Source organism: Nannobrachium achirus (assembly GCF_963921795.1).
Source record: "Nannobrachium achirus genome assembly, chromosome: 16".
Classification (NCBI taxonomy): domain Eukaryota; kingdom Metazoa; phylum Chordata; class Actinopteri; order Myctophiformes; family Myctophidae; genus Nannobrachium; species Nannobrachium achirus.
Genome location: NC_137823.1, coordinates 26,730,432 through 26,743,921, shown reverse-complemented (window position 1 = coordinate 26,743,921; position 13,490 = coordinate 26,730,432). Strand labels below are relative to the sequence as shown.

General features: G+C 42.2%; 2 protein-coding genes across 2 annotated transcripts in view; both read left to right on the top strand.

Annotated features, from left to right (window-relative positions):
- Window positions 1-988: 988 nt before the first annotated feature.
- LOC308300933 (NEDD8-activating enzyme E1 catalytic subunit-like) lies at window positions 989-2,374 on the top strand (the record flags this gene model as incomplete). The annotated part of the gene is made up of 1 exon (XM_080744830.1): window positions 989-2,374. One exon carries the CDS (start codon window positions 989-991, stop codon window positions 2,372-2,374), a length of 1,386 nt encoding a protein of 461 aa, XP_080600956.1.
- A 3,608-nt stretch (window positions 2,375-5,982) lies between these two features.
- disp1 (dispatched homolog 1) overlaps window positions 5,983-13,490 on the top strand; it is a 167,808-nt gene continuing 160,300 nt past the window's right edge. Inside the window, exons 1-2 of the mRNA XM_080744251.1 lie at window positions 5,983-6,063; window positions 11,618-11,705. The gene's annotated coding sequence lies outside the window, so the exon portion shown is untranslated. The remainder of the gene's footprint in view (window positions 6,064-11,617; window positions 11,706-13,490) is intronic.

Below are 13,490 nucleotides of genomic sequence, written 5' to 3'. Positions count from 1 at the left end.
GTGTGTGCGTGTGAGTGCGTGCGTGTGTGCGTGTGTGTGCGTGTGCGTGTGTGTGTGCGTGTGCGTGCGTGTGCGTGTGCGTGTGTGTGTGTGTGCGTGTGTGTGTGTGCGTGCGTGCGTGTGTGTGTGCGTGTGTGTGTGTGTTACACACACACGCATCTGCCCCTCCCTTGCTCGGCTGATTGCCTTGAGTGCCGTCACCTGTGTGTGCACAGTGAGGAAAAGAGGGACAGACCGACAGACAGACCGACCGACAGACAAAGCCTTTTGTAGGCCGACCCTCTGGGTCTGGCAAAAATCAGCAAACCAGGTCTACAAAAAACAAGCCCAAAGGAACTAAAGAAGTGACTACTATGAGCACTTTACATCGACACTTTGAAAATAGACGATCTACAAGCTCACATCTCAAGGTGTCCGTGGACAAACACATGGTAACAATGCCCAACTGGCATTGTTACATTGTTACTGAATATAGGCTTGTGATGTGCACACAATTTTGTCTTTGAACAATGCCCAACTGACATCAACAAAGTCCAACTGACATCACTGACTGACATCACTGACTGACATCACTACAGTGCCCAAATTTGGAGATGACATCACAGACCGGCCTGGACACGGAACACCATATATGGGCATAAAAGAGTGCCAGCCAGACAGACGGATACAATGGGTATTGCACAACTGGACATTCTTCCCAACATTCAATCCCTCATCACACACCCCCGGGCACAGGACTAGTAGCCTATATATAATGTTTGAAATTACCAAACATGCCTTCTGATGCACGGCAACAGTTTGTGTTACATGTGAAATCATCAGACCAGAGATCAGGTCACCCAATATAGTGTTGGGGGAATGTTTTTAGACGGATTTGTTCGTGATATAGAGAGACAGAGAAAGAAGGAGGCTCCGATAGCTGGAGAACGAAGTACTGAGATCTGGACAGAGAGACATGGGGAGAGACAGAGAGAATGCAGATGAGCCAATGGTGGTGGATAGTGGTATCAGAGTTCAGAGTGAATGGGAGGGGAGATGGAACCACATCACAAAGTTTCTGGAGCGATGCGGGCCTTTCACCCATCCCGACTTTGAAGCCAGCAAAGAGAGACTGGAGGATATTTTAGATTTCAAAGTCCTAGTCATTGGTGCCGGTGGCCTTGGATGTGAGCTTCTCAAAGACCTGGCTTTGTCAGGGTTCCGCAAGATCGATGTGATTGACATGGACACAATTGACGTCTCGAACCTCAACAGGCAGTTTCTCTTCAGGCCTAAAGATGTCGGTCGGCCCAAGGCAGAGGTGGCAGCGGAATTCATTAACACTCGAATTCCTGGTTGTTGCGTTGTCCCCCATTTCAAGAAAATTCAAGACTTTGATCAGACATTCTACGAAGAATTCCGCATCATTGTTTGCGGACTGGATTCTATAGTTGCTAGGAGGTGGATAAATGGTATGGTGCTGTCTCTGCTGGAGTATGAGGACGGGGTCCTGAACCAGGGTTCCATCATTCCTTTAATTGACGGAGGGACTGAAGGTTTCAAAGGCAACGCGAGAGTCATTATACCTGGCATGTCAGCCTGCATCGACTGCACCCTGGAGCTTTACCCACCTCAGATCAACTTCCCCATGTGCACAATAGCCTCCATGCCACGGTTGCCAGAACACTGTGTTGAGTACGTCCGCATGCTGCTCTGGCCTAAAGATAAACCCTTTGGAGATGAAGTGGCCTTGGATGGAGACGACCCACAGCACATCCAGTGGGTGTACCAGAGGTCTCTGGAGAGGGCAGGAGAGTTCAGTATCACAGGAGTCACCTACAGACTCACTCAGGGTGTTGTAAAGAGGATAATCCCAGCTGTGGCGTCCACAAATGCAGTTATTGCAGCGGCTTGCGCGACAGAGGTATTCAAATTAGCTTCAATGAACTACGTGCCTCTCGACAACTACATGCTGTTCAATGATGTTGACAGCATCTTTACCTACAAGTTTGAGGCCGAACGAAAGGACAACTGTCCAAGCTGCAGCCAGGTACCTCTGGACTTGAAATTCTCTTCATCTTCCAAGCTGCAGGAGGTGCTTGATTACCTGACTGAGGAGCCCGCCTTACAAATGAAAGTGCCTGCTATAGCAGCAACAGTGGAAGAAGGAAAGAGCAAAACTTTGTATTTACAAAACGTTGCTTCAATCGAACAGAGGACGAGGCCAAATCTGTCTAAAACACTGAATGATTTGGGACTGATAGATGGACAGGAGCTGGTTGTAACTGACAGCACCAAACCCCAGGCCATGCGCTTTAGACTTGTCTTGACCTCAGGAGAAGCTGAGCTGAGGTGTCCCAAAATGAGAAAGAAACAAATTAGTCAAGAAGACTAATGTCACAGTTTCTCTTTTCTTTGTGGCTTTTTCCTTTTTCGTTTGGAAAATCATGTAGACCACATGATTTTGGTTTAAAAAACGAAAAACAAACACCACTTGTATTTTTGGTTTCAAATGGGAAAACAACCGACTGCATGTACCGTATGCTAACATGCATTCTTCAATAGACAAACGTTTAGTTTTTGAATGAAAATAAATATGTATCATCTGATGATACCCGGACATGTCCGATTGTCTGTCTTCTGTTCAATTGTAAAAAGTCACTTCTGTTTCTGGTTTCAAAATGTCTGAATATACCTTACCCTGACCTTTGTTCTTCAACCCAAAAACATTGATAAAAGTAATTGCAAATGGTTGGCAAATGGCCTATTGGTTTATAAAACCCAAATGATAAAAATGGATGACTCGTTTTCCAATTTCTAATTAAATTCATTTTATGCTTTGAAGAATAGTAAACAAAGCAGTCATATTCCCTTTTTTTCCTCCATTTAACAGGATGTGTTACTTCGGTTTCAATGGGCATGATGACCATAGACTGATATAAACCATCGAATGCTATAAGGCATGATTTAAGGCAGAGATGTCAAACTCGTACAGTGGGTCAAAATTTAAAAAAATGTACCAAAGGCCCAATAGGAAAGCTTTGCAAAAGTGGGGAATCTGGGTGCTCGGGTGGCGCAGTGGTAAAGTCCCTGGCTACCACCATGGAGGTTGTGAGCACGAATCCACCATGGTGCACCCAGCTTGGTCGGGCGTCTACAATTGGCCTGTGTATCGGGGAGGGAAGCTGGACGAAGAGGGTGATACTGATACAGCTAGATCTTTGGAATACCCAATGATAATGGCTTCGAGTCCCGTTCCTGGCGATCTTTGCTCATACGTGTTTCTCTCCCCTTTTTGCCGTCTGTCAAACCACATCAAGCTATAAATAAAAAAGCAGAAAAGCCCAATATATAAAAAGGGTTTCTGATTGTTGCTACTGGCCTATAGATGTTAACAGGTCTCTCATCTCACTGTTTGGTAATGATTAAATACATTTACAGGTGGGTGGCCAAGTTGATCCAATAAGAAATGAAAGAGAACCCATTTATATTACCCATTTATATTACTTGCGCCTGCAGAGCGCCCAAGTAGGCCTACTGCGTTTGGCTGCATATGTAGGTATTTAGGTAGCTTTGGGTGTTTAAGCCCGTAGCCCAATCAGAGACCAGCATATTAACAACCAATGAGGGACCAGCATTCCTGGTGATGCCAGTGGTGAGCGCACCTCATGGCGTGCTCTGCTGGCGCACAAGTAGGCCATACGTGGCCTACTTCTGGACAAGGCGCAAGTTGGCACCTTGACAGAGAGCAGTTCTAGTTTCCAATTCATTTCACTTATGTGTAGCCTATCCTGTATCCTCTAGGAGTTCTCCCTCCTAATTGGATGAAATTTGTAAACCTGAAAATGTATTTTCTGTTTACTAAAGAGCTGGAGTGACAGGGCGGCGTACTTGATGCTCTATTCATGCGATAGAGCTAACCCTTATTTTAACAAGAAAAGAAAGAAAGTAAAAAACAGCAACAATTTCAGCAGTAGTAATAATACAATAATGGGCTAATAATTGCAAAATGTTATCCATCCTTTAATTAGTTTACAAGTGTTTACAGTGTTATAGCCTACTGGTGATGCTATGAGCCCGCCCTCCCCCCTCCCGGAGTTGTTTGTTTGTTTGTTTGTTTGATTGATTGATTGATTGATTGATTGATTGATTGATTGATTGATTGATTGATTGCTTGGTTTAATACTTTGCATAGGAATATAAGTAGGCTACAGTTCAGATACAAGGTGGTCTACTAAAAAGATTAAAGACCACAAAGCGCAATGGCTTGTTTGCATTGGGGTCCTTTTGTACTCAATTCCTGAGAAAATATGAAGTTTATAGTGGCCCTCTGACTCCATCATCAAAGTTTCCCACCCAGTCCAGTCCACCCCGCGCTTCTATAGATGGCATGATGTGGGATGCGAAAGAGAAATAACACTCGTTGCCTGGCCGACGACAACCATCCCTTATTATTATAGCTCTATGCAACCATCCGGCCAACCACAGTTTGCCCGTCCATCCGAGCTATGGGGTCTATATCTAGACTCGATCCATTTCTTTTAAAGATGGGATTTATGGTTCCTTTAAGTGAGCCGGATCTCTGGGATCCGTTCCTTTCAAAGAGCCGTTAAAAACCAAAGGACTCATTTTGGTTACTTGTCACTTGGTAGATTTTGATTCAAATTACAAATCACTTCAACCCTATACATTTTGGCCATATATACATTTTGGCCATTTGAAAATAGCCGATCTACAAGCTCACAATGCGTCGCAACTTAAAGGAGTAGTTCACCCCCAAAATGACTTTTTTTCTATTGATTAGTCACGCCATGGAGAATAGAGTTCAATAATATTTTTTGTTTTTTGTCACATTCCTAAGACAAAATTTTGATTCGAGTAAATTTACCCCCATTGATTCCGGATGGTGACCCGTTTCGAAACGGGTCACCATCCGGAATCAATGGGGGTAAATTTATTGTTATCACATTTTGTCTTAGGAATGTGACAAAAACCAAAAAATATTATTGAACTCTACTCTCCATGGCGTGACTAATCAATATAAAAAAAGTCATTTTGGGGGTGAACTACTCCTTTAAGTTTGCAAGTTAACACAACGCAATGCAGATCTGCTATTTTCAAATGTTTTTTTCCCCCTACATTTTATTCATTGGAAAACTTGTGAATTGGGACAATTTTCATAATGAGTAGGCCTACTAGCCTACTATCTACTATAATCAGGCCTGTCAATGCTCCTGGATTTCCCAGGAGACTCCTGGATTTTGACCCCATCTCCTGGGAATCTCCTGGATTTCTCCTGGATTTTGTATCAAACTCCCCAAATTCACCAGAACACAGGAAATTACATCTAAAAGATTTCTGGGGAGGACCCCCAGACCCCCCGCTTTAGGGATGGGGGCAATGCAACAGATATTCACTTAACTAATGACTTAAAGATAAGATGTCATGATTAAAGATGTCTTACTTAGCTTCAGTCATCAAATCTGTACACCTATTTGGCATTTTAAGGCTGAAATTGTACCCATGCTAGTAAAGCAAGCCTGATAAAATAATGTATCAAAGATGCACAAAATTCAACAGAACACAGGAAAATATATAGACCTATCTGTTAATACATTTTGGGGGGAGGACCCCGAGACCCCGGTTGGGGAGTTTCGAGCACCCCCCAAAAAATTAATCTCCTGGATTCTGACTGTCCAATGTTGACAGGCCTGATTATTGGTACTAATAATTTTGTACTTTTACTCGAGTACATTTTAATTCCAAACTTTTACTTGTGACAGAGTGATTCCTCATTGCAGTATTGCTACTTTTTAAGTAAAAAAATGTTTGTAGCCTACTTTTTCCACAACTGTTCGTTTAGAAATTGGAACGGCTCCAGCGAAACGGATCCCATCGCTCATTTGAAAGAGCCGTTCAATAGACTCGATTCGTTCGCGGACGTCCCATCTCTATTACCTTCTTCTCCTGAAGGAATTCGTTCCCGTGCAGTCAGAAAAGAACTGGCTGCGCAGCTGCTGCCCACCCCAACCCAACATGGTCTGATGCCCCGGTGCGGTGCGACATCACCAGGACAAAAACAAAGTAAGGGGATTCCGTTCTTCCTCCCTTTCATTTGTGAGAAAAGCCTGTCGTTTGCACGCTTGTTGCTTGAAACGCTGTAGTGCTTACTGTCTGGTGCGCCCGGGTTGGGAAGTAGTTGTACGTTTTCGTTGCAAAATGCAGCTGTTTGTTGCCAGCTGTTTTATGGTCATTCGAGGCTAACATTAGCTCGTTAGCGACCCTGCTAACGTTAGGCTCACACTGGATGTGAAGGGAGAGAGAGAGCAGAGCACCTCTCTGACTAGTTCAAGTTGGCGCTGTGTTGTATTGTGTTTTGCAATGGTCTGTTTATACAGTGGGTCTCAAACCTTTTCAAGGACCCCCAAATGTACACTTATTAGCCCGCAAGCGCGGACCCCCATTTATAAAAGATATGCTAGGGACCCCCATAAGAGAAGATTTTCTACGGCAGTGATTCCCAATCCCAACCATTTTAATTCAAAGGACCCCCAGTTTGACATGCATTTTAGACCCCCATTTAATTACATTTCTATCTCTGAGAACCCAATATGTTGTAAAATCAATGTCAATTTAACTTGTGAGTGTACAAATGAATGTTAACATTCATTTGTACACTCTGAGTTATAGACCCATATGGGTACATTTGGTTCCTATCATTTAGCTGGGGCCCCCCTGGAACTCCCTCAAGGACCCCCGGGGGTCCCTGGACTATGAGAATGACAATGTAATCCCTGCTTCTTTTGCAATGGGTACTAATACCCGTGGGGAACTTTTCTCATCATTGAATCACTTGTGTTTTTTTAATAACCTACTGTATAGGCTAGGGCCCAACCAATAATGGTAACGTTTAATTAATTTGTCACCTTACATTCAATGCCAAAGCAGTAGGTTACATTCGAGTATTAGCTTATTTCATGAACATCCCCTAATTGTGTGACTCTGTCGCTGTAGCCACGATAGCGATATAAACACATATTTATAGATAGAGTCTGTTCTTAGTTCTACATGAACTTTGCACCTCATGTGTAGCCACATCTGTTGTGTGCCTTTATGGATGCCTGCTGAAACGTTTTTGAAATCACAACTTTGAACTAATCATAATAATCATGTAATAACCAGGATGTAATGTGATGATTTCCTTACAGCCTCGACGCGACAAGACCCTATAAGTATTATGTACCCCCACATGGCCATACAATAATACTGATGAAGATTGATTGATTTATTGCTTGTTTTAATCCCCAACTCAGCCAGTTAGGAGCTACGAATATGTTCTCTGTCTGGAGCATACACGTTCATCAGATGGCAATTTTCAATGTAAAGCATGGATTACATTTTAAGAGCGATTGATTGATTGATTGATTGATTGATTGATTGATTGATTGATTGGATACTGTATTAGCAGTTTGCATAGGAGAAGCACAGGACAGAACAGTTCAGATGCAAGGTCTACTAATAGGATTTAAAACCAAGAAAGCACAACATTGATAAGTGTCGTAAAATGGTGGTATAAAAATCATATAACAGTAAACAGTGCATGTATTATATCGGGAAGTTGCAGAATGGGCTCATCAGTTTTAATAGCAGTGTTATAACCGTGAACATTCCTTCAGTCCTGTCACAATTCAAACACTCGTTCATTACAGAATATTATGAACTTGGCAGTGAGGACACAAACAGGAAGCGGTCCATGGCCACAAGCACAATTACGCACTTTAAAACGGCATGTTCACTTATCTTCCAATCCAAACCATTATCAAACTTAAACTTATGTATCAGATTAAACACATGGGAAAGCATCCAGTAACTACTGCAGACAAATAGAAATACGCTTCAGACACAGGTTTCTTCTTAAAGCTCTATAACTTATTGTGTGCGAATAAAATGTTATTTTGTCCAATGGTAGATATGGTGGTATATGGTCTGTATGTTAGAGTACTGTTAATACAATATAACTTGTACACTTTGGGTGGTTGTATTTGGTCTTCCTGCTGTTCGATTGAGACATTTAGATACCTAGGTTGGACATGGCCTTTGACAAAATCCTGTTTCTGGTCTTACATGCATTTCTCTTCAGATCAAGCAGGCAGGCTCTATTTATTCTATATCAGTGGTAACAAGAAAGACAAGAAAAGAAAAGGAAAATCAGCCCTTCGCTGGAGACAAGTCCAAGTGCATTCAAGTCCAGGATAGAACAGGAAAGTTACATAGTGCAGCTTTATCAAATGGAAGCTGAAATGCACTTATAAACATAATCAAATTATGCATACTGAGTTCATTGTGTGTTAGCCCACAAGAGCTGGAATACAAATGGAACACATTCTACTGTACCAAGCTTTCCAAATTAGGTTTTTAGAACTTTTTACTCAGTCATCTGAGGTTACCTCCTTGCTTGCATGGCAAAGCGAATGCTTTCTCAGCCGTGCTGTGACGTACTCCTTAGCTTGGAAAGACGTACAGGAGGCCCATTGATACTGATCTATGCTACAATCAAGCTTTGAGCAAGTGGAGTGGGAGATGTTTCGGCACGCCTCTTGGAATAATGTCAACGAGTTCACAGACACAGTCGCTGGTTTTATCAGTAAGTGCATTGATGACATCCTTCCAAAAAAAGACAGAATTTATCCTAACCCGAGACCTGGACTCTCTGGCCTTCAGATGAACAGGAATCAGGGTACTACTATCCGCATGTCGCCCTCCAGAGAAACATCAGAAGGGCTCACAAAGAGTACACAGTCAAATTGGAAGACCAGTTTAACATCATCGACACAATGAGCACACTTGGCAACTGGCAAGGGTTGCAGAAATGCCCTCTGCCTGAACACCTTTTAGACCTAGTTTGAGGCCAACACCAGTACACCACCTATGCCAACCAGGCTGACGTGCGCAGACAGCCCACAAACATAATAATGTGAATCATCTTGTCAAATTGCTTATTAAAATGGTAAAAATCTACTACGCAGCCACTACTCAGTGGAATGTCCTACAAAAAGCACTGAAAGCTTTTACTTCCCCGTTAAGGCCACCCCCCCCACCCCCTTTTATATTACTATTGCAAATTTAATCTGATATTGATTTTCTTTTGTTCTGTATTTGCTTTTTGTTGCACTTTTGTTTTTGTCACACAGAGACAGGTGCAATGGTGCTGCCTTGGGGAATGGATCGAAACACCCGTCCACGAGTGACGTTGCTTAGCTCTTTGCCATTATTTTGTTGCTGGAAGTGTTTCTCTCACAGGCATTAGGAAAATAATCCCCTACTTATAGCTGCTCAGCGTCATATGAACGTGACCAGCGGCTCAACGGCCAGCGAACAGTGTTTAGAATCATGAGTGGCAGAATGAAAGGCAAAGAGCACTAGGTCAATGGGTCAGACTGAAGCAGGTCATTTGGGTTTAAAGAGAACTACCTGGGATTACAATCAGAGCAGTTACACCACACGTCTGTCATTTCTTGCAGTTTATTTTAATAAGCAACATGGACCGCATGAGGCCTATTTTTATACTTTGTCGTATGACAGGGGTCTTCAACGTTTTCTGGCCAAGGACCCCTTAGTTGAGAGAGATGAAGCATGCAGGGACCACCACCACCTGTTCATAGATTCCATATAGTTTAATCGTTTGACAGCAACGATCATCAGTGTATTTTAGATCCATGTCAATTTGTGTTTTCAGATATTTAACGACTTGAACCATCAATACTTAGTAAATTTGAACTTTCACTCTGTACTTAGTTTGTTCTTTTTCCCCTCTACACCAAAGCTTTTTGCTGAAAATAGCTGATCATACAAGCTCACAACACAACGCCTCGCAACACGAGGCGTTGTGAGCTTGTAGAGCTTCTATTTTTGGCTAAAGTTCTCAGAATATGGACGTTAGGGTTCAAGTGGTTAATTTAAAAAAGTCGAAAAAAGGTTTCTATCACACAAAGATTTGGAGGACTCCCTGTACTAACTCTGAGGACCCCCTAGGGGTCCGGGACCCCCTGTTGAAGACCCCTGTCGTATGATGTTGACGCATGGGGATTTAGCCGACCTGCAAGCTCACAATGTGATGCGTTGTGAGTTTGTTTGTAAATTTGATATACTTGCTATTTTTATGATTCCTTTGAAAATTTTTGCCTATAATGACATAATGACATTTCCGTTATAGGGACACCATTTTCAAAGTGTTTAATCGGTAACAGAGTCAGACATAATCGAGAATATTCTTACACGAACACCCATTACACGAAGAGTGTGTATCTGTTTGTAGCTACAGCACATTTGTAGCCGCACGCATGCACTCTCGCACACACGCACGCACGCACACACACACACACACACACACACACACACACACACACACACACACACACACACACACACACACACACACACACAGAAAGAGTTACACATGCTATCCTGTGGCCTTGAGATGTTCTTTCCTAGCAGCCATACACCAAGTGGCCTTCCACTCCTCACATGGCTGTCCTGTCTGTCTGCATCATTTAACTGTGTGTCCGTGAACCAGACCATTGCGAAGGGAGCTTCTGTCAGCCTGTTTGCACAAGTAAACATTTAGGACCGAGGGCTGAAGCAGATTCAAAAAACGCCTTTTAAATCAGTTTTCTGAAAAACATCAAATATTTATTCAAAGATTACAAAAACATGCTGCTAAAGGGGTTCCCGCCCTGAAGGGTACAAACACTAAAAGGGTTTCCCGCCCAAAATGGGATAGGGACATGGACTGACTTTACTGAAATCTCCATATGTGGGTATATCACCATGTCCATGGGTGTTTACCGATGACATCACTGATTTCCATATATAGGCATAAAAGGGATAAGGACAGATACAGAGATCTCTGGTCGGATCGGTGCAACATACACACGTGTAGTGGCCCGAACTCTTTGCCCACCCCTAGTTCACACTGCTGATGATTCAGTTTCTCCTCTTGTGTGCATTGTGTTGCAGAGAAACATTACTTAAGTACTTATTGAACCAACTACTGGAGGAGCCTCGCTGAAATCACTGGTATAAATAACTCTTCCCAAAAGACAGACGGAAATGGGTGAACGTTAAGAATGATGAGCATCTCTTAAATTAATCAGAAAAGGTTTGACCGCCCTGCTACAGCTTTCAAGATAAAGATGCTTCTTACGAATGTTTAGCCTATAGACGGGTTTCTGGTCCACGTTACACTGATAAGAACTAGATGCGTGCGCAGGGTCTGTACCAAAATTAGCCAATGAAACCAGCGCTCCCCAAAACAACAGGTTTGGGGATTGGACAGAATTGATTACATGATACAGTCAGCTGTGCATTTAGTCTCAATGTTTGTAAGCAAGAAACCCGTCTATGACATCACATTATAACAGTATGGATGACTTGACTACTACAATGTATCTAGTTTCCCATATTAATGTATAGCAGCTTGTTGCAGAAACTACAAAGTCCTGTTATACGTGACCAATAGTTGATCTACTGCACAAAATGACAAATCTAATCTACAAGCATCGAAAGCACTTGAGTACAGTACTTGAGTAAATGTACTTGGTTATTAGTTATGTTTGACTATGTGCTCTTTTTTTATCAGGGATTCCAGGAGGTTGCGGAATGAGTTCACTCCATCGCTGTCAGCAAATAAGGAATCCTGAACCTAGAGGTCTTCCTGCGAATTCACAGTAAGTAGAACAATGTTCTGAAACGTTCAGTTGTTCATATCACCTCCTACTGTCACTACTACTCCTACTCCTACCTACCATTGATTGATTGATTGATTGAATGAATCTTTATTAGAAGTTTGCATAGGAAAAAGTACAGGACAGTTACAGTTCACTGATACAAGGTCAACTAAAAGGATAAAGACCACAAGAAAGCTGTTATTGCATTTGGGTCCCTTAACTTCCATACACTACTACTACTACTACTACTACTTCTGATGTTGCTGCTGCTACTAAAACTACTACTATTACAAAAACGACACAATACTCAAACTTAATTTATATTCTGTAGAATTCTGAAATACTTGCTTGCAATGTTCATATCTTGCCACTAGGGGGTGGTCTGGAGCTAACTTTTGCAGACACGGTACATCACTCTGCTGTGTGAGCTTGTAAATAATTTTGGCCTTGATTTGACCAATATTTTTTTTCCTGACTTCCATGAATACAAAATTAAATGAGAGGACCAAATAAAGATGTGGACATAAAAACAGATGTTCTTGTGAAGTCAAACCCACATTTTAGGAAGAAAAGGAGAGTGAACCGAGTGTCGGGTGGAAGCCTCATACCAGATGTCCAAAACTGTTACTTTTCAGGATTGAAATTAAAAAATAAATTCTAATAGCAAAAGTAGCAGATCTACAAGCTCAAAAAGCAGCATTTCAAGCTTGCAGATCTGCTACTTTTGAGTGGCGAGTGACGACGGTATGATCAAGTAGAGCACTAATTTACAAAAAAAAAGGTTTCTGTCCGACACCAACGATATACTACTGTGCTCACCTTCACTGCTCAAGTACCCTTGAGCTAATAATTGAACCTAAAGGCACTCTTTGGGTGAAACCATGCTTGAAGACTTCTGTGCCTGTGCGTGTGCGTGTGCGTGTGCGTGTGTGTGTGTGTGTGTGTGTGTGTGTGTGTGTGTGTGTGTGTGTGTGAGTGAGAGAGAGAGAGAGAATGAAAGATAGATGGATCAGTCCAATGTCTATTCATACTTATATACATACATGCTTTGTTAAATAGTGTATGTGTAATGAACACAAGAGATGATTGAATAAAACACACTATTGGTGAGGTAGAATAAACCATCTTTCCCTCTCTCTCATTCTCTTTCTTTTTCACATTTTTATTCGCTCTCCCTCCACATCACCCCCTCCTTATCTCTCTGTGTATCTCTCCCACTTGCTCTGACTTTATCAGAATTCTCTCGAGTCCCTCCATCCTGCCCTCATTGCCCTTTTGGACAACTGTTTGGGACAGCTGGTCAAAACAGCTGCTTAGCATCTCATTTCTGGCGCACTTCTATGTTGGCACAGGTTTTGCCATAGTGCCGCTGTATTGCATGCCAGCTTATCGCTTTCTAAATCAGTCCTTCTGCAATACTCATGTCCCAAAGTAATGTTCTGCCCTCTGAAATTCAGGTTGAATGTTTTGTTTGGCCGTGTTTGTTAGGTTAACCATGTGGAGCGTGATGCCTGAACATGGCCTTCAGTGGTGTAAAGTAACTGAGTACGTTTACTTAAGTAATTAGTGTTCTTGAGTACAAGTTTGAGGTATTTGTACTTTACTTGAGTATTTCCAACTTCCGATGCTTTTACTTCTACTCCACTGCATCTCTGATCCAAATATTGTACTTGTACTCCACTACATTTATTTGAAAACTTTATTTGCTAGTTCCTTTACAGATATAGATTATAATATTATTAAACATACTTTAACCACTTCAGCCTTATTTTATACCTAGACTAT